Raw genomic sequence first — 18,111 nt, 5'->3', positions numbered from 1 at the left:
ATGTCATTTTGCATCTCAAGTAAATTTATCTTGTTTTAAAAATGTTTAGATATTTTTATTGGAAAACAAGACAAAAATACTATAATAATGATATAATAATATAATAAAATGAAAGATATAATGATTTATTAATTTATTTATTTTGCAGTGAAACCTTACCATGCAACTTATAGGCAACTTATATCCTGTTATTTGCCACTTACACATCATGCTAGGAACATAAACGTTGAGCCTGGACTACAGTACTTAAAAAACAGATTTAACCGTTTTCTCTAGGAATGTCCTTATATTTTGTGCTAAAACCAACTGTAACAGGGTTCACACGATGGGCGAGGAGGAGGTGGGAACCGGCAGAACAGTCAACGTAACTTTAATGGCATAAATCAACTTAAACAAACACAAACAAACAAACACACACACACAGTGGCCGCGTGTGTCTCTTTCTCTCTGGAACTGGTGCCTTCGGCTTATCTTTATCCCCCTACCGGCTGATTAGGACAATTCAGCACCAGGCGTGCATCCTCACAGCCCGGCCACGCCCTCCTCCTCATCACACCAACTGACTCTTTTTTTTTCTTTTTATATGCTCTCTCTTCACAAGGGAGGGATTCCCTGATATTAGTGGTACATTATTAACTGGCTGAAATTATTAACTTGCAGTTACTTCAGATGCAAACATACCATATAACACATTAGATTTTCACATTTTCATACACGTTGTTTGCAGTTCAGAGTAATAAGTAACTTTTACCTATCCAAAATAAAAGAGACCAACAAAACTTGTCTGATGCTGCTCAGCTCCCCACATTGAAAATATTTAAAATGGTAAGTAATATCATACATTTTTTTTTTACATATTTTTTTCCCTGAGGTCCACTTATAATGTTAGTCAAGGTTTTTTTATGCTAAAATGGTCATAATCCTCTTACCTTTCCACACAGTCTGACAGTCGTGATGCCAAGCTTGAGGCTGGGGCATCATGGCCACCAATAGCGTACAGGAAACCATTCCACGTTGCTACACCAACACCGCCTCTGCGTTTAGACATGTGTGCACAGCTACTCCATTTGTTGGTATGAGGGTCGAAACACTCCACTGATTTCAGACATGAACTTCCATCCCTGCCACCTACTGCATACAGCCTTAAAGAGAGAGACACAGTCAAAGAGAATAAATAATATTATTGAATACACAGACAGAAGGTATTTTAAGGGCAAAACAGAGTGGTCTTTTCAAATACAACTCACACAGACAGCCAGGATTTAAGTCAAAACTTACTTGCTGTTTAAGACTGCAACTCCCACAGTGCTTCGAGGCGTTGCCATGGATGCAACAAAGCTCCATTGGCGAGCTTGAGGGTCCCAGCGCTCTACCGTACTGAGATAACTCCATCCGTCATGACCTCCCACTGCATACATGGGGCCTTCTAACACGGCAACACCTACACAAATATAAATGGTCAGCTTTCATAATGATGAGAAAAATGGCAGAAATTAAACCAATGTGAGCACCTGTAAAATACAGCTGTTACAAACTATTTTTAAAGGTAAAGTGTGTATTTGTTTTGTTAAAATACTTTATTTAATGTGGAAAGACAACTATAAGTAAACATCATTTGCGATAGTTTGACCTTGAGTGTCTCAAGCAATCAATGAGATACAGCATATGTTTAAGGTGAATGACAAAAAAGTACTAAAGGTCAAAGGTCAGAGGATGCTATTCCTCACCAAGGCCATGTCTGTGTGTGGACATGGGCGGCATGACACTCCAGCTCTTGCTGCGGGGATTGTAACACTCCACCGTGTTGAGGGTCTTCAGACCATCTCGTCCCCCCACCACATACAAACGGTTGTCCAGGACCGCTACGCCAAACTGCAGCCTCCTCCCACTCATGACAGCCACCTGCCGCCAGGTGTCTCTCCGTAAACAGTACTGCTCAATACTGGTGGCCCCTTAAAACATCAATTACAGTAGTGACTGGCCCAGTAGTGACTGGCTAAAGGCTTTTTCCTACAGACCGTAAATAACTGCCACAAATACGAGCTGCACAAGACTTTAATCGAAACAATACATTTCAATGAACACTGGAGATGCAATTCGTCAAGTAATTCATTTGTTTAAACAAATGAAGAAAAAAGTGAAGCAAAAAGAATAGATATAAAAAACAATTGTTAACAGAATGGGAATGTTTTCAACATATATTTATAGCATAAATATTAAAATAGCACCATTTTATTACAACAGCTGTAATATTAATTACAGCCTACATCAGGCATAACACAGCCTCTATTATAGCCTACATCACTCTATCACTATCATTGTATTGAAAAATCTATTGGCACATTATTGCAGAATTGTCAGATCTGTTATATCTTGCATGTGAATGACCGGAGATGTCTTTAGCTTCACTCTTGGAGTAAATAAAAACATTAGACGATAATTGATTTCTCTTTTTCGTTTTGTTAGTGTGAACAAACCTTAAAGTACAGTTACAAAAAAACACTGCAAACACAGAAGACCATTTGAGTTAGAAAGAAATAAAATAATAAATTTTGTGAGGTTAATGTTAAAAATAAGTGGAAAAAAATCTGACAACAGAACAAGACTAAATGCACGTCTATACAAAACACGATATCTGAATACAAGTCTTAATATCAAATTAGCTTCTTATGTGAATTTATCTTGTAAGAACCCTTAGATATTTTTTCTAGAAAAGTTACTGAATAAGAACATAGCACATGGCTCTGTATTTTAATTTTTTTATTTGAGTAAGAAATAGCAAATCTTCAAGCTGTTCTGCGGACCTGCCGGCGGGTCTGTGGGGAGGCGCTATTTGGCAAGCCGTTTCAACACTTACCACCCTGAAGTCCCTGTATGCATAAGTTAGGCACATGCAGTATTATTTGAAAGCTTAGAATCTGAACCCCATCACTTTTGCATTTATTTACATAAAATAACAAAATAAGGCCGGAAAAAATGTGTCGCAAATTGGCCCCACCTAGAGGTTTTAAAAATGAATATAAATGTCCTTCACATAGCACTTAAATAGACAAGTCGTATATATTAAATGAAAGCTCTCAATCTCAGGAATGTTTTTTTTTTTTTTTTTTTTTTGCCATAATACCACAGTTTTTTATTTTACATTTTTTTACAAATATCACAAAGTTAAATTTTATTTCGTTAAGGCATAAAATGCAAATGTATCTTTTCTTTGCTGACCACTGATCTGCAAGCCCCAAAAAGCCTCAAAGTTTATATCAAATCTTAACTTGGGTTGTTATCTTTAAAATTAGATAAAGAAATTACTTGTTTGTTAACTTGCTTGGGTGAATAATCCAGTGTTGTGTCAAAAAAAATGTACAACAAAATATGAAATGTGGTAGAAAAAGTATGAGAAACAAATCATCAGCCAAATAGGATCTCATCTATAGAAGGTAAAATGTTACACATCATTGTAAAGCTGGGACTCTCTGCTTTCCAATGACAGACAACTCAAGCCAAGATATTCAACAAAACAGTGTGGAAGCTCTCAGCACTTCAAAAAAAGGCTTGTTGTCTATGGGTGAGCGTTTAAATTTGTTAGAGCAGCACCTACATTTCAGATCAATATAATGTGATGGAAGGTGATAAAGGAAACATTCTTTTTTCTAGTACTTCCTACCATCCAATGGAATAAAATAAGACCTTTTGCTTGAAAACTGAGGACACAGAACTGAAATGGCATGCTTTTAAACTTTAGACATTAAAAAAATATTTTTTGTTTAAAAAAAAAAAAAAAAATGTCTATCATAAAATTGTAAACATATACAATATTATTAATTATTTCAATAATTTCTTAAAATGTAGGGGGTTACCTGTAAAATTAGACAATTTTTATGAAATTAGTCCAATGTATGTGTGAACAGGGAGTTTTTAAATTTGAGCGTGAAACATTTCAGGCGGCAGCCCAAAAACCCTGCAGAGCTTAAGAGTTGAATAATAAGAGAGGGTATAACAGGAAGTATTAAGCACTAAAGGCTAAATTGTGGAAGTCCCCATTCCCATTTTCCTTTTCTAGTTTCCTCTGGACAACCACAACAAAACAACTAGTTTTGCCTTCTAAAAAATATAATTGCATGCAATGAATAAGCATTTTAAGCTCTTCTACTAGCTCTTCACAAAACCTTGTAAACACAGCCCAAAAAATCTGTCTTAAGAACTAAAAAATGTCTTTCCCAGCATCCAATGCACTAATGAAAAGAGACAGAGATTGACAGTAATAAAGAGAATGAGACAGAATATTGGGACTGGGAGACTAGAACATTTTTGTTGAAGATTTTGTTGTCCGATTACATTAAGCATAGGCAGACAGAACTATAGCACTACATCAAAAGATACATTAGAAATACCTTTTGTAGCGTCCATGCCACCCACAGCAAAAAGCGCTCCTACAGTGGCCTTGCGCGGCCGTGTCCTCGGGCTCTGGAGGAGCGGCCTTCTCTCTGGCAACAAATGATACTTCATGGCCTCCATCACCAACCGCTGACACTCCACACTGTCCCGTAACAATGGATTTGCCTCCATATCTGCCAAAAACTGCATGAACAAAAAATGTTAACTAACACGAACCCATAAGCACTCATACTATATACCATATCAATATCTGCCAAAAACTAGACATTATTAAAATCTACACATGCCTTGGGATAGGTATTCACCCCCGTTATTTCTTTCTCAGTCAGCTTTGTTGCCACGTCAAATTATAGCATATTTGACTGTTTCTTTTTTTCCCCCATAAGTAATTTTTTTTAATGAAAAATGAAGAAAAGTATTCAGAAGGTGAAGGGTGTAATTTCTGTGGCATTAGCATCATCAAATGGAATTGCAAAAATAATGATGGTTTTCAAACAGGTTCCCTCAACACTCCCCTCATCAACCATTAGTTGGTTACACCACCCCACCCCAATCATGCCATAGGTTGAGCCAATTTTAGCTATGTCGGGCTGGTCGGGATGCTGAATCGAACAGAGCTGTTTCGAAAGCTCCACAGAGCCACAGTGTTTGCACTTTTCGGGGTAATCAACCTATGAAAAGTTGTCTCTATAATAAGCTGGGATAGGAGAAAGAATTTTAACTTTGGATAAACAAATTACACATAACCTAAACTATACAGTAATTATTGAACTCTTTGTTTAAACAGCTTAAATTGGGTGAAATAGTCTATTATCTTCAAATCCACTACTACATACTAAATATCACTGACACTGTGAGGTCTCACAACTAAAACAGCAGATCAGATCTATCATGCTGTTATTCAGAACAAGGAGCATCTCTGTGGAATCTTAGGATGAACACTGTAAAAAAAAAAGTATTGTTGAGCAAACTTTAAAAAACATCAAGGCAACATTATGCAGTAAAATTCATGATTTATAATGAGTTCTCTCAACAACCATCTTAGTAATTGTCCTCAGTAACATTGCTTTGTTTAGTCAATGTGAATTTGTTTGTTCACTAAATGCAAAAATTCTTGTTGAGAGAACCACTAATTTCTTGTTCAGCCAACTTTTAATTCACAATGCAAGAACTGTCATTTTGTCACCAATTCAATTATTTTTACATGAAGATAATCTTTGCCTCTGAAGAGAGGTATGTCTTGCAAAGCAAGGTTGTACATACAACTGTTTGATAGACACACAATAGACCTAAAACCTTAACACACAAACCTCAATAACGGTGACAATCAACAAACCTCGATAAGTTAAAAAATGCGCTCCTAAGGGCCCAAACATACTTCATGCAAGTACACAAATGCAGATGCGAGCGATTCGCCAACGCATGGCCAACGCGTGGTCCTGTTGTATATACATCACATGCGGTCTTGCGTTGCTCTGGCGGTTACAAATCTTGGACCACAAGGGGGCGAATTAGTTTTTTTTAGGTGCCATGAAACTGGATGTGGTGGAGTCAACATGTTGACAGTTGAGGAGTGTGCTTTTGTATTTGCTAAAAAGACGACAGAATAATATGTTTGTATTATCTAACTTGTTTGGCAAGACTCTGCTCAAATTGTTGCTCTGCTATGACAGTTGCTGATTGAAAAAAGAAAACTCACTGTAGCGCCCTTTGCGGCAACGCTGAGAATACAGCGTGTACTTGCTTTAGGTTATGGATTGCGCTCTAACACATTTCACAATGCAACAATGCGTGAAATCAAGCTTGCGTAGCAAGCTGCGTCTGTGTTCACGTACTTATGTGGAGTATGTCTGGGCCTTAACATAACCACACAACAACTGGCTTACAGTGGCAACAAAAAACAACAATAACAGCATAAAGTCAACAAACAGCAAAAAAATAAGCATATAACACTAACCTCATAATTTATTCACGTTGCAATGCATGCTGGGAACTCCAATACCAAAATTGTTGGCAAAATTGTTTAACATGAAAATATTCGTTCAGACAACTCTGTTAGGCTAGTTGGGACAACATTTGGGGGAAAACTGTTGATCTAATTTGTGTTTACATATGACTTTAGATATTTTAAAACGTTTTAAATATTTAGTGTAATTTTTTTACATAATTCTTTGTGTTACATTACTCTACTATTATTTAAAACAAATAGTCACCACTGCTGCAATAGGATTAAAATACAGCGGCTGAGTTTGTGACAGTTAATTTGGTATCTTTTTCTCGTTTTACTGCCATCATCCACTACTCTCTATTTCTTTCCTCTTCTGGAAAGTCGTGGAAATGTAATAGTTTTTTTTTTTTTTTTTAGTTTTTTTTATTTTTTTTTTATTGTTGAAGCAAATGAGAAGGCAAAAGTAATATTTGCTCAGGTCTCCATTTGGGCTATAGAAGTTTACCCCATTGTCATTGGTGGTTACTCTTTTGTTAGGAGTAAAAAGGAGAAATTATAGCAAACCTTTGAAACTTACTTGGAGCATCCATTATATCAAAAAAGGGAAACAACCCAGACACTACTAAGATTAGGCTGTCTAACCAAACTGAGCAACCAGACAAGAATGGTAATTCTAAGAGACATGACCAGAAGACAGCCACAACACTGACAGTGTTGGAGAGTTATTTGGCTACAATAGAAGACACAGTCCAGACATTAACAATCTCATTACATGTTTGGCTTCTGCAAGAGAGAGGCAAAATGAAAACCTACATGAAGTGCTGGATTCTGCTAGAAGCCATGTGACAAAACCTGAAACCGTCTGAAGAAAATGTGGTCTATATCTGGCATAAACCATAAAGGTAAACTTATTACCAGCCATCAAACATGGTGGTGGCAACCTCACTGTGGGGCTGCTCTTCAGCAAGAGGAATTGGACAGCTTCTTTGCACTAAGGGCAGTATGGAAAGAGACTAATACAGTCAAATCACTGAGGAGAACTTGTTTCAGTCATGAGAGATCTGTGCTTAGGGTGAAGATGAATTTTCCAGCAGTTTAATGGAACAAAGCACACAGCAAAATCTATGAAGGGATTATCTGAAACATGAAGGTTAATTTTTTGTAATGGCTCAGCCAGAGCCCAGGCTTGAATCTAATTTCAAATCTGTGGTATGACAGAAGTCCAGATACACTCCATCTAATTAGGTACAGTTAGAGCAAATTTACATTGATCTAAATCTGCAAAGCTCAAAGAAACACACCAGAAAAGAATAATGGACTATGTAAATTGGGGGTGGAATACTGGAGAAATTAAAGTTCTTGAATAAAGCATATTTTTGCTTAAATTTTTGTGTTATTTATAACAGAAAGTACTGTGGCAGTACCATGGTACAGTGATGGTATGAAATGGTACCATGGTACAATACCATGGTACATTCTAAATTATTACTACATTCAAATACCATGGCATTTACATGATACTCCATGGTAGAGGTAGACTGATATATGGGTTTTACTGAATAATCGGTGCCGATAGTTGCTTTTTGGAACTATCGGTTAGCAGCAAAAATCAATGCCGATAGTAGGAAAAACTATTTTTTATTCCACTGTGTTCCTCTGTGGCCAGCGCTGGAGAATTTTGCCGTTAAAGCGGCTTGGTTCTACAGTAAAGCAGTGCCCTCTAGAGATGAAACAAAAACAATCATGTGTATCTAAATCTTTTATCATGAACAATATTCATCCATATTTTTGTCCTCATTCAATGCATATTCTGTTAGTTTTATTAGATAATGAAGTGTTATAAATTGAAGCGACAGCATGCAAAGAAATATGTGACTATATGGAAGCATGCCCTGTCAACTTTTGCATCATGTCTCTTACTTTATATCTGCCAGACTGACAAAGTCAACGGTAACTCAGATAACCACTCTGTATAATTGTGGTGAGAAGAATAGCATCTCAGAATGCTATTCTGAGATGCGGGATGGTGCTGGTTTGGCGGCATGAGGGGGACCTACACAATATTAGGCAGGTGGTTTTAATGTTATGGCTGATCTGTGTATACATACAGTTGAAGTCAGAAGTTTACATACACTTAGGTTGAAGTCATTAAAATGTCCTGGTTACTTGCGTAACCTCCGTTCCCTGATGGAGGGAACGAGACGTTGTGTCGATGTAGTGACACTAGGGGTCACTCTTGGGAGCCAGAGACACCTCTGGTCTTTGATAAAAGGCCAATGAAAATTGGCGAGTGGTATTTGCATACCACTCCCCTGGACATACGGGTATAAAAGGAGCTGGTATGCAATCACTCATTCAGGTATTTCAGCGGGTAGTTCAGCGTTGTGGCAGGAGGGACACAAATTCTCGTTCCCTCCAACAGGGAACGGAAGATATGCAAGTAACCAGAACGTTCCCTATCTGTCACTCACTCGACGTTGTGTCGATGTAGTGACACTAGGAGTCCCTATAAAAAAAGGCCGCAACAGGCTGAACTGTGTTACATGAAATGGCGGTGTGTGACGGGCAGACCACTGTGTGCCTCGTAGCCAGCGCACCAGGCTGACACATAACCTCCCCCAACACTGTTATGAGTGTCGAACGGCCCTTTGGGACAAGTTGACTACCCAAAAGATAGAGACGGGCTAGCCCAGTCATGGCCTCTTAAAGGACTGCTTCCCTAAGGACTTACCGTCCACTGTGTCATGGTGTGCCACTATAGCGGCTACATATACCTTCAAGGTGGAAGGGGACAGCCTCCCTTCCAATCTCTCCTGCAGGAAGGAAAGCACCAATCCAAATGCACATCTCTGGGGGTCTTCCTGTCGGGAAGAACACCACTTAGCGAACAGACGCCACTTAAAGGCATACAGGCGCCTCATAGAGGGGGCCCTAGCCTGAGTGATCATGTCTACCACCGCGGGTGGTAGACCGCTTAGGTCTTCCGCGTCCCATCCAGGGGCAAGACATGGAGATTCCAGAGGCCTGGTCGCGGGTGCCAGATGGTGCCCCGTCCCTGAGAAAGAAGGTCCTTCCTCAGGGGAATTCGCCAGGGGGGATGTCACGAGGAGCATGAGGTCCGAGAACCACGTCTGGGTGGGCCAGTAGGGTGCTACCAGGATGACCTGCTCCTCGTCCTCCCTGACCTTGCACAGGATCTGTGCAAGTAGGCTCACTGGGGGAAACGCATATTTGCGCAGTCCAGGGGGCCAGCTGTGTGCCAGCGCGTCTATCCTGAGAGGTGCCTCGGTCATGGCGTACCAGAGCAGGCAGTGGGAGGATTCTTGGGAGGCGAACTACCTGTGCCGGTCCGAATTGACTCCAGATCAGCTGGACCACCTGAGGGTGGAGTCTCCACTCTCCCCTGAGGGTAACCTGCCATGACAGCGCATCTGCTGCAGTGTTGAGGTCGCCCGGGATGTGAGTGGCTCGCAGCAACCGTGACTCCAAAGGAGGAGGTGGCGGGCGAGTTGTGACATACAACGGGAGCGCAGACCACCTTGATGGTTGAAATATGCTACCGTTGCCGTGTTGTCTGTCCGAAACTAACACGTGCTTGCCCTGGATCAATGGCCGGAACCTCCGCAGGGCAAGCAGAATTGCCAGCAACTCGAGGCAGTTGATGTGCCAACGCAGCCATGGGCCCATCCATAAGCCGGCGGCTGCTTGCCCATTGCAAACAGCGCCCCAGCCCATCTTGGAGGCCTCTGTCATGAACACGACCTAGAGACCTGCTCTAGGGGAACGCCTGCCCGTAGAAAGAGGCGGTGACAGATCGGCATGATCACCACGCGATGTGTCCCGCGGCGCCATCTCGGGACTCGAGTCTGAAGCCAGTGATGAAGCGGTCTCATATGCATCAACCCGAGCGGAGTGGCCACCGCTGAGGATGCCCCAGGAGCCTCTGTAAGAGTTTCAGTGGAACCGCTGTTTTCTGTTTGAACACCTTCAAACAGGTCAGCACCAACTGTGCACACTCATTCGTGATGAGTCCAACTCCAAACCGAGAAAAGAGATGCTCTGAACCGGGAGGAGCTTGCTCTTTTCCCAGTTGACCTGAAGCCCTAGTCGGCTGAGGTGCGAGAGCACCAGGTCCCTGTGTGCACACAACATATCCCGAGAGTGAGCTAAGATTAGCTAATCATCGAGATAGTTAAGAATGCGAATGCCCACCTCCCTTAACGGGGCAAGAGCTGCCTCTGCGACCTTCGTGAAGACACGAGGGGACAAGGACAGACCGAAAGGGAGGACCTTGTACTGATACGCCTGACCCTCGAATGCAAACCGCAGGAAGGGTCTGTGTCGAGGTAGAATCAAGACATGGAAGTACGCGTCCTTCAGGTCTACTGCCGCGAACCAATCTTGATGCCGGACACTCGCCAGAATGCGTTTTTGCGTCAGCATTTTCAACGGGAGTCTGTGTAAAGCCTGGTTTAGTACTCGCAGGTCCAAGATTGGCTGCAACCCACCGCCTTTTTTCGGTACAATGAAGTAGGGGCTGTAAAACCCCTTCTTCATCTCAGCCGGAGGGACAGGTTCTATTGCATCCTTCCGTAAGAGGGTAGCGATTTCTGCGCAAGGTAGCAGCATTTTCATCCTTCACCGAGGTGAAGTGGATGCCACTGAACCTGGGCGGACGCCTGGCAAACTGAAATCGCGAACTGGCAAACTGTCACATCGGGGGCGGATTTGTGCCACAGCTGGGCACGAAGGGGCGGGGAGACCGCCGCTGGATCGCTAACCCTGCAAGGATGAAAAGGTGAACGGTGGTCGTGAAGACAGCCGTGCGCACCAGTTATGTGACCCAGGGAATGAGGAAACCGCTCTTTTGCTGAACTGTTGGGTACCGCAGTCATTTAGGCATGCGGCGAAATTAAATGAAACAGCAACAAAAGATTCTCCTCCCAGCCCTCCACTGGGGGATTTGAGTGGTCTGTTTACCAGCTCCAAGGTGGGTTTCGTCGTCGCTGGGTTGCCCGTCTCAGGGACGCTTCGAAGCCACGACCGCAACGTTGCCATGGTCATGTTCTCGCAATGAGTACATGATCCATCCACGAACGCTGCCTCCGCGTGGGTCACACCCAGACACGAAAGACAGTGATCGTGACCGTCCGAAGTTGAGAGGAAACGACCGCAACCAGGAATAACACACAAACGGAAAGGCATCTTTAAAAAGATGCATCTTTAAAAAGAAGTTCCGTGTGTGCCGCTCTTTTAGAGAAATATACTCTTTTAGAAAAATATACTCTCTTTTTTCTGCCGAAGCGCCCAGGGGCATTCTCTTCAGTGCACCAGTGCAGAGGAGGGAGAAGCCGCTGAAATGCGCCGTTAGATCCAGCAGAGGTGAATGAACAGTCAGGTCAGTAAACATCGACCGTTCGGCTCCGAAGAGAAAATCTGAATGAGTGGTTGCATACCAGCTCCTTTTATACCCGTATGTCCGGGGGAGTGGTATGCAAATACCACTTGCCAATTTTCACTGGCCTTTTATCAAAGACCAGAGGTGTCTCGGGCTCCCAAGAGTGACCCCTAGTGTCACTACATTGACACAACGTCGAGTGAGTGACAGATAGGGAACTAGTTTTTTAACCACTCCACAGATTTCATATTAGCAAACTATAGTTTTGGCAAGTCATTTAGGACATCTACTTTGTGCATGACATGAGTAATATTTCCAACAATTTTTAACAGACAGAATGTTTCACTTTTAATTGACTATATCACAATTCCAGTGGGTCATACATTTACAAACACTAAGTTAACTGTGCCTTTAAGCAGCTAGGAAAATTCCAAAAAATTATGTCAAGCCTAATTAAGCTTCTGATAGCAGGTGTACTGAATTGGAGGTGTATTTTATGGCCTACCTTCAAACTCAGTGCCTCTTTGCTTGACATCATGGGAAAATCAAAAGAAATCAGCCAAGACCTCAGAAAAACATTTGTGGACCTCCACAAGTCTGGTTCATCCTTGGGAGCAATTTACAAACACCTGAAGGTACCACGTTCATCTGTACAAACAATAGTACTAAAGTATAAACACCATAGGACCATGCAGCCATCATACCGCTCAGGAAGGAGACGCATTTTGTCTCCTAGAGATTAATGTAGTTTTGTGCGAAAAGAGCAAATCAATCCCAGAACAACAGCAAAGGACCTTGTGAAGATGCTGGAGGAAACAGGCAGACAAGTATCTATATCCACAGTAAAATGTGTCCTATATTGACATAACCTGAAAGGCTGCTTATCAAGGAAGAAGCCACTGCTCCAAAACCACCATAAAAAGCCAGACTACAGTTTGCAAGTGCACATGGGAACAAAGATCTTTTTGGAGAAATGTCCTCTGGTCTGATGAAACTAAATTTTAACTGTTTGGCCATAATGACCAATGTTATGTTTGGAGGAAAAAGGGTGAGGTTGCAAACCGTAGAACACCATTCCAACCGTGAAGCATTGGGGTGGCAGCATCATGTTGTGGGGGTGCTTTGCTGCAGGAGGGACTGGTGCACTTCACAAAATAGATGGCATCACGAGGAAGGAAAATTATGTGGATATATTGAAGCAACATATCAAGACATCAGCCAGGAAGTTAAAGTTTGGTCGCAAAAGGGTCTTCCAAATGGAAAATGACCCCAAGCATACCTCCAAAGTTGTGGCAAAATGGCTTCAGGATAACAAAGTCAAGTATTGAGTACATATACAGTAAATGAACATACTTTCCAGAAGGCCAACAATTCACTAAAAATGTTTTTTTTAAATTGGTCTTATGATGTATTCTAATTTTTTGAGATAGTGAATTGGTGGGTTTTTGTTAAATGTGAGCCAAAATCGTCACAATTAAAAGAACCAAAGACTTAAACTACTTCAGTCTGTGTGCATTGAATTTATTTAATACACGAGTTTCACAATTTGAGTTGAATTACTGAAATAAATGAACTTTTCCACGACATTCTAATTTATTGAGATGCACCTGTATATATATATATATATATATATATATATATATATATATATATATATATATATATATATATATATATATATATATATAGTAAATATATAAACCCTTCTGTGGGGTGATATATATAGGCTATAAAAAGCTTAATTTGGTGAATACTTAATTATAGAGCATTGTAAAAAGTCAAGTCTCCATCATTTTAAAATAAGAGTCTCTTGTGTGTTCTGGGTGTGTTTATAGTTAAAAGTCCCACGTTATGAACCAAATCTTCAATTTTTTTCTTTATTTTTTTTTCTTGCTAAAACCAGCATTTTGGTTGAACAATAAACTGTATCTGGGATTTTATTCATTTTGGAGCCTTCACTTGTAGCCTCTATGTCTGTACACATCATAGTAAGGAAAGACTTTTTAATCAGTTATCGGCCTTTTCCACCAACTTGGTTATCGGTTCTGGCAAAATCCAGTATTGGTCGACCTCTAAATCCAAGGTACTTCCCAGAAGATCATGGCAAATGACAAAAAGGGCAAATACTTTTTTAAGGTACTGCAAGTTAGCAATGAGCTGTAAATTCCTCGATAACTCTCCAATTTGCCTCAAAACCAAATTGAAATATAACCTAGTTCTGGCACACAACAGCCAGAGAATAAATTTCCTATAACATAAGTCCATTTTTTTTTCTTTAAGATTTATATTCACAAAGAGATGCACAATACAGTGGGTCCCAAACCAAACCATTCACCTATTATACTTAAAGAAACACTTCACTTTGATAACCTGACAGTACAGATTCCTTCCCAGCTTTACAGCTGCTCAGAAGAGGATGAAGAGAAGAAACAAGCTTGAGATGAAACATCTGACAAAAGGTCCTACCTCCATTCCCATTTTAAAGCAGGGAATCCCATTGGGAGACATTGTTTGTGTCCCTCTGGGCGTCTAAATAGAATGCAGACTCTTATGTGGGTTACAACTCCAGAGCAAACATGCTTTTAAAGAAGCTAAAACAGCCACATGCACACACAACCCAATTTCCTGCTACAAGTTCTATAAAAACCAAATCATTACTACCTTATACATAAACATCACAGGGACATTCTTTATTCTCCTTCCTTTTTTGTCTCTCTTTCTCTTGTAATCCTTTCCAAATGACACCTTTTGTAGCTGTGTTAACGAGTCTTCGCCCCATGGGTATGGAATGATCTGTAAGTTACCGTTACTCTAGAATCATTTATCTTTTAAATATTTTTAAAAGTCTTTTAAAATCTGCACTGAAGGAATCATGTTGCTGTTTTTCATAATCTTTGAATGGTATGGCTTGTATTACTTTTTTATTATTTTTATGTACTATTTGTTGTTTAAAATGTGTAATTATGCTTTTTTATGTGAAATTGTTGGTGCAGCCATCTTGACCAGGACTCCCTGGAAGAAGAGATCTCGTATCTCAATGGGACCTTCCTGGTTAAATTAAGGGTAAATAAATTAAAATAAAAAAAAAAATAAAAAATAAAATAAAAAATAAACAAATCACACTCACACTCTCATCTGCCCTGTTTATCTCCTCTATTGGCTGGCTGGTAAATGGAGAGCTTCTTAATTAGAGGGTGTGTGGATATTCATGGCAATAACAGTGTAATGAATTTTGATGCAGTGCTATAGCCCCATAGAGATGCCCTGTACGATAGCACACATCCACATGTGTCAACAGTATCAGTACTTTTCTATCAAGTTAGTACTAAACTGAATGATCAAACAAATGACCAAAAAGCACTTCTTGGTGAGACATTAATGTAAACACATTTAGGTCTGCCTCAAGTGAATGTAATCAGGCAGGAAAACTCTGCATAATCTCAGTAAATCTGAAAAAACAAGCACGTCCATACATGCAGACACCCACACAACATATTCTGTATTAAAACAAAGCATTTCCATTAAGTATTTATTTTATACAGTGCTGCTGGAGGTATGAATCTGTGTGTGTGCACCAGCATACAGTACCATCTCATTAAATCCATAATCGCATCCATCACCGTGCTGGGAAAAGTGTTTTCTAGTTAGAGCTCCAATAATCCCCTCTTAAAACAGCACCTCCACCTCCTCTGTCTCTCCTTTCACCTCCCACACAGTGTTCATCCATCACCCCATACCTCCTTATCTACACTCTTCCCTTTCTTTTTCTCTTCTTTATGCTAAAAACAAAAGCTAATCATTTCCACCTCTCTCATAAAAGTGTCCATGTCACATAGAGTGAAGAAGTGCATCTGTTACTGGCCAAGATCGATCATCTCAACTGAATGTGAATACTGAGGAAATGTGCTGGGGAGAAATTAATGTGCCGGAGTTGAGACAGTGTGACCGTGGCTTAGAAAGAGTCTTTTTTTCCCTACTGGAAAGCATGGAACAACCTGTGATTTACATTTAGATGGAACGGAACAAACTCAGCTGGCCAGTCACGAGTGAGAAAATGTTCGTCTGGAATTATTAAAATAGTTCTCTTTCTTCATTATAGAAAAAGGGGTAAAAAGAGAGATAGAATGGTAGAGAGAGAAAAACAGAGGGGATGGAGTTCAGTGGAATTCATCATGCATTGAAATGAAGAGAAAAAAAGAGCAAAGAGAAAAGAAAGCTCTGAGGGAAAAAGGCTTAATTAAACTGCACATCCATGTGAATATCATGCCTTGTGTCAGACTGAGAGCATTGCACTGCAGTATTTAAAGGTGAAGTCTGTCCTTTTTTCAATGTTAAAATACTGCCTCCTATGCCAGCTTAATATGCAGAGACATATGCATGTATAGAACAGATGAACGGGGTCAGAGGAGAGGTTTTTATGCAGTTGTAGAAGCCAACAAAAACTTTAAGTGGAGTGTGTGTGTGCATGTGTTTGTGTGTGTGTGAGAAAAAGTGAGACAGGAAGTGATAAGGGAAAGAGGGAGACACAACAACATCCTTATCACACTCTCCAGGCTCCAAACGCATCCCATCATAAAGTACACATCCTTATAGCCTAGCAGAACAACACTGACCTTCACACACACACACACAAACCAGGGTCCTCATTTATAAAGACGTTTGTAAAATGATCTTAAATGTGAACGTTTTTGAAATGTAAACAATTTCCTAAATGTTCCTACGAACTATTTATAAAACGTCCGTACGCATGAAAAACATTCCTAAATGCATCACACTTTATAAATCGCAATTCATCTTTAAAACATGCGCATCTGAACGAGCACAAGGACTCCACCTACAGCACGTGCACAAATATCCTTATATGGTGAGACAGAATACAATAAAATTGCATGCACAAGTTATCGTTCGTTCATTCATTCATTCATACAGAATGTTCTTGTGTGGTTGGCAAGGTTTAAGGTTTTCTAAAAAAGTGAGTGCAGCTACCAGTGTCAGCCCATATAATGCAGCCAATTCAACAACTCATCATCAGTTATTCATTTTCATTTTCAATAATAAATCCATTCTTCAATCAATGTCCATATTCTTGCTAAACCAGTTCCAAAAAGAGGTTTACATGCTTGTTTACATATAATAAAATACACATAATCTAGATGGCAGTCGTGTTCTGTATAAACTACATGCATTCTTTTCCCGCTGTTCTCTTCTGCTCACTCTTGCCACTGATTATCCTGCATTTTCATCAAATTATATGTTTTTATTTATGTCCCCAACAACATCAGACAAAAGGCTGAATGATGAATTGATAAAAACAAATTAAAAAAATTAAAATGAGATGGTATATTGATTTGTTTAACTATATCTCTCCTCCTCCTCGCTCCAAGAATATGTCTGACATATATTACATACCGTATATTTCACCTGTCTGTTATCTCGTAGGTCTCAAAATTAATTTCATATGGAAACATGCAGATAGGGCTAAATAAATATTATTTTACAGAGGATATCCAAAATAAAACATTTACATTAGGCACACTAATGTAAATAAGACCACATTCTGACTCATATCAGAATATTCTTTATGTAAACTTGCACACTCATTTGTAATATATTCAGTCTACAAAAAAAAAAAAAAAAAGTCAGAGCGCACTGGCACACCAGATCATAAACACAAAAAACATTTGTAGGCATGCTTGTCATTTGACATATGCAAAACGTCAGTTTCGGCCTTTATAAATCCCGATTTGTTCCTCACTTTTGACATAGGATCAAATCAACAGAATTTTAGGATCAAATCTGATCGTACGAATGTTTTATAAATGATGCCCCTGTGTCATTATAAAGTCCGAAACATTCCCAGGTCACATTTCACCCACAATTCAAAAGATTAAAATAAAATATAAAATTTTCCAAAAATGAAGCCTATTTTGGACTATTAAGATTTTTTGCATTGTGACATTACTTTCATGACAATCAAGCACATTTCTCCTCAAACTCTCATTACTTTTTAACTTTTTTGTAATTCCCATTAATCTGAATAGTGATTCTCATTAGATTGTCAATACTGTCCAAGAGAAATCACAACTCTGAACATGACAACTGTATAAATGTCCCATTCTGTCATAAGCCCATGGACCACCCTAGAAAATACAGTTTTATAGCCTTTTTGACTATTTATTACACTGTAGCATTATTGTTAGTTTTTATTGGTGATTTGACATAGGTTTTTGAAACATAAGCTTGGCAGTAGTTTTGAAGATGTCTGACTTTCCCCATTCAATTACACAAAAGCTGTACTAGCATGACATAAAAATAGCTTCCTGGGGATTTTATTAAGATGGCTGCAAAAGCTGAAAAGCTGTTCAGCATTCTA

At 39.8% G+C, this 18,111-nt stretch overlaps 1 protein-coding gene across 9 annotated transcripts in view; it reads right to left on the bottom strand.

Moving 5' to 3' along the window:
* klhl5 (kelch-like family member 5) overlaps positions 1-18,111 on the bottom strand; it is a 99,362-nt gene that overhangs the window by 12,382 nt on the left and 68,869 nt on the right. For all 9 annotated transcript variants that reach the window (XR_007897660.1, XM_051701931.1, XM_051701935.1 and 6 more), the window contains 4 exons: positions 4,389-4,575; positions 1,728-1,952; positions 1,279-1,441; positions 930-1,142 (listed from right to left, as the gene is read on the bottom strand). Coding sequence is in view for 8 of the 9 variants with exons in the window: in XM_051701931.1 (XP_051557891.1) it covers positions 930-1,142; positions 1,279-1,441; positions 1,728-1,952; positions 4,389-4,575 (788 nt within the window). In the remaining variant the exon portion in view is untranslated. The remainder of the gene's footprint in view (positions 1-929; positions 1,143-1,278; positions 1,442-1,727; positions 1,953-4,388; positions 4,576-18,111) is intronic.

Source organism: Myxocyprinus asiaticus, chromosome 7, assembly GCF_019703515.2.
Source record: "Myxocyprinus asiaticus isolate MX2 ecotype Aquarium Trade chromosome 7, UBuf_Myxa_2, whole genome shotgun sequence".
Taxonomy (NCBI): domain Eukaryota; kingdom Metazoa; phylum Chordata; class Actinopteri; order Cypriniformes; family Catostomidae; genus Myxocyprinus; species Myxocyprinus asiaticus.
This window is presented reverse-complemented; position numbering and strand designations above follow the sequence as displayed.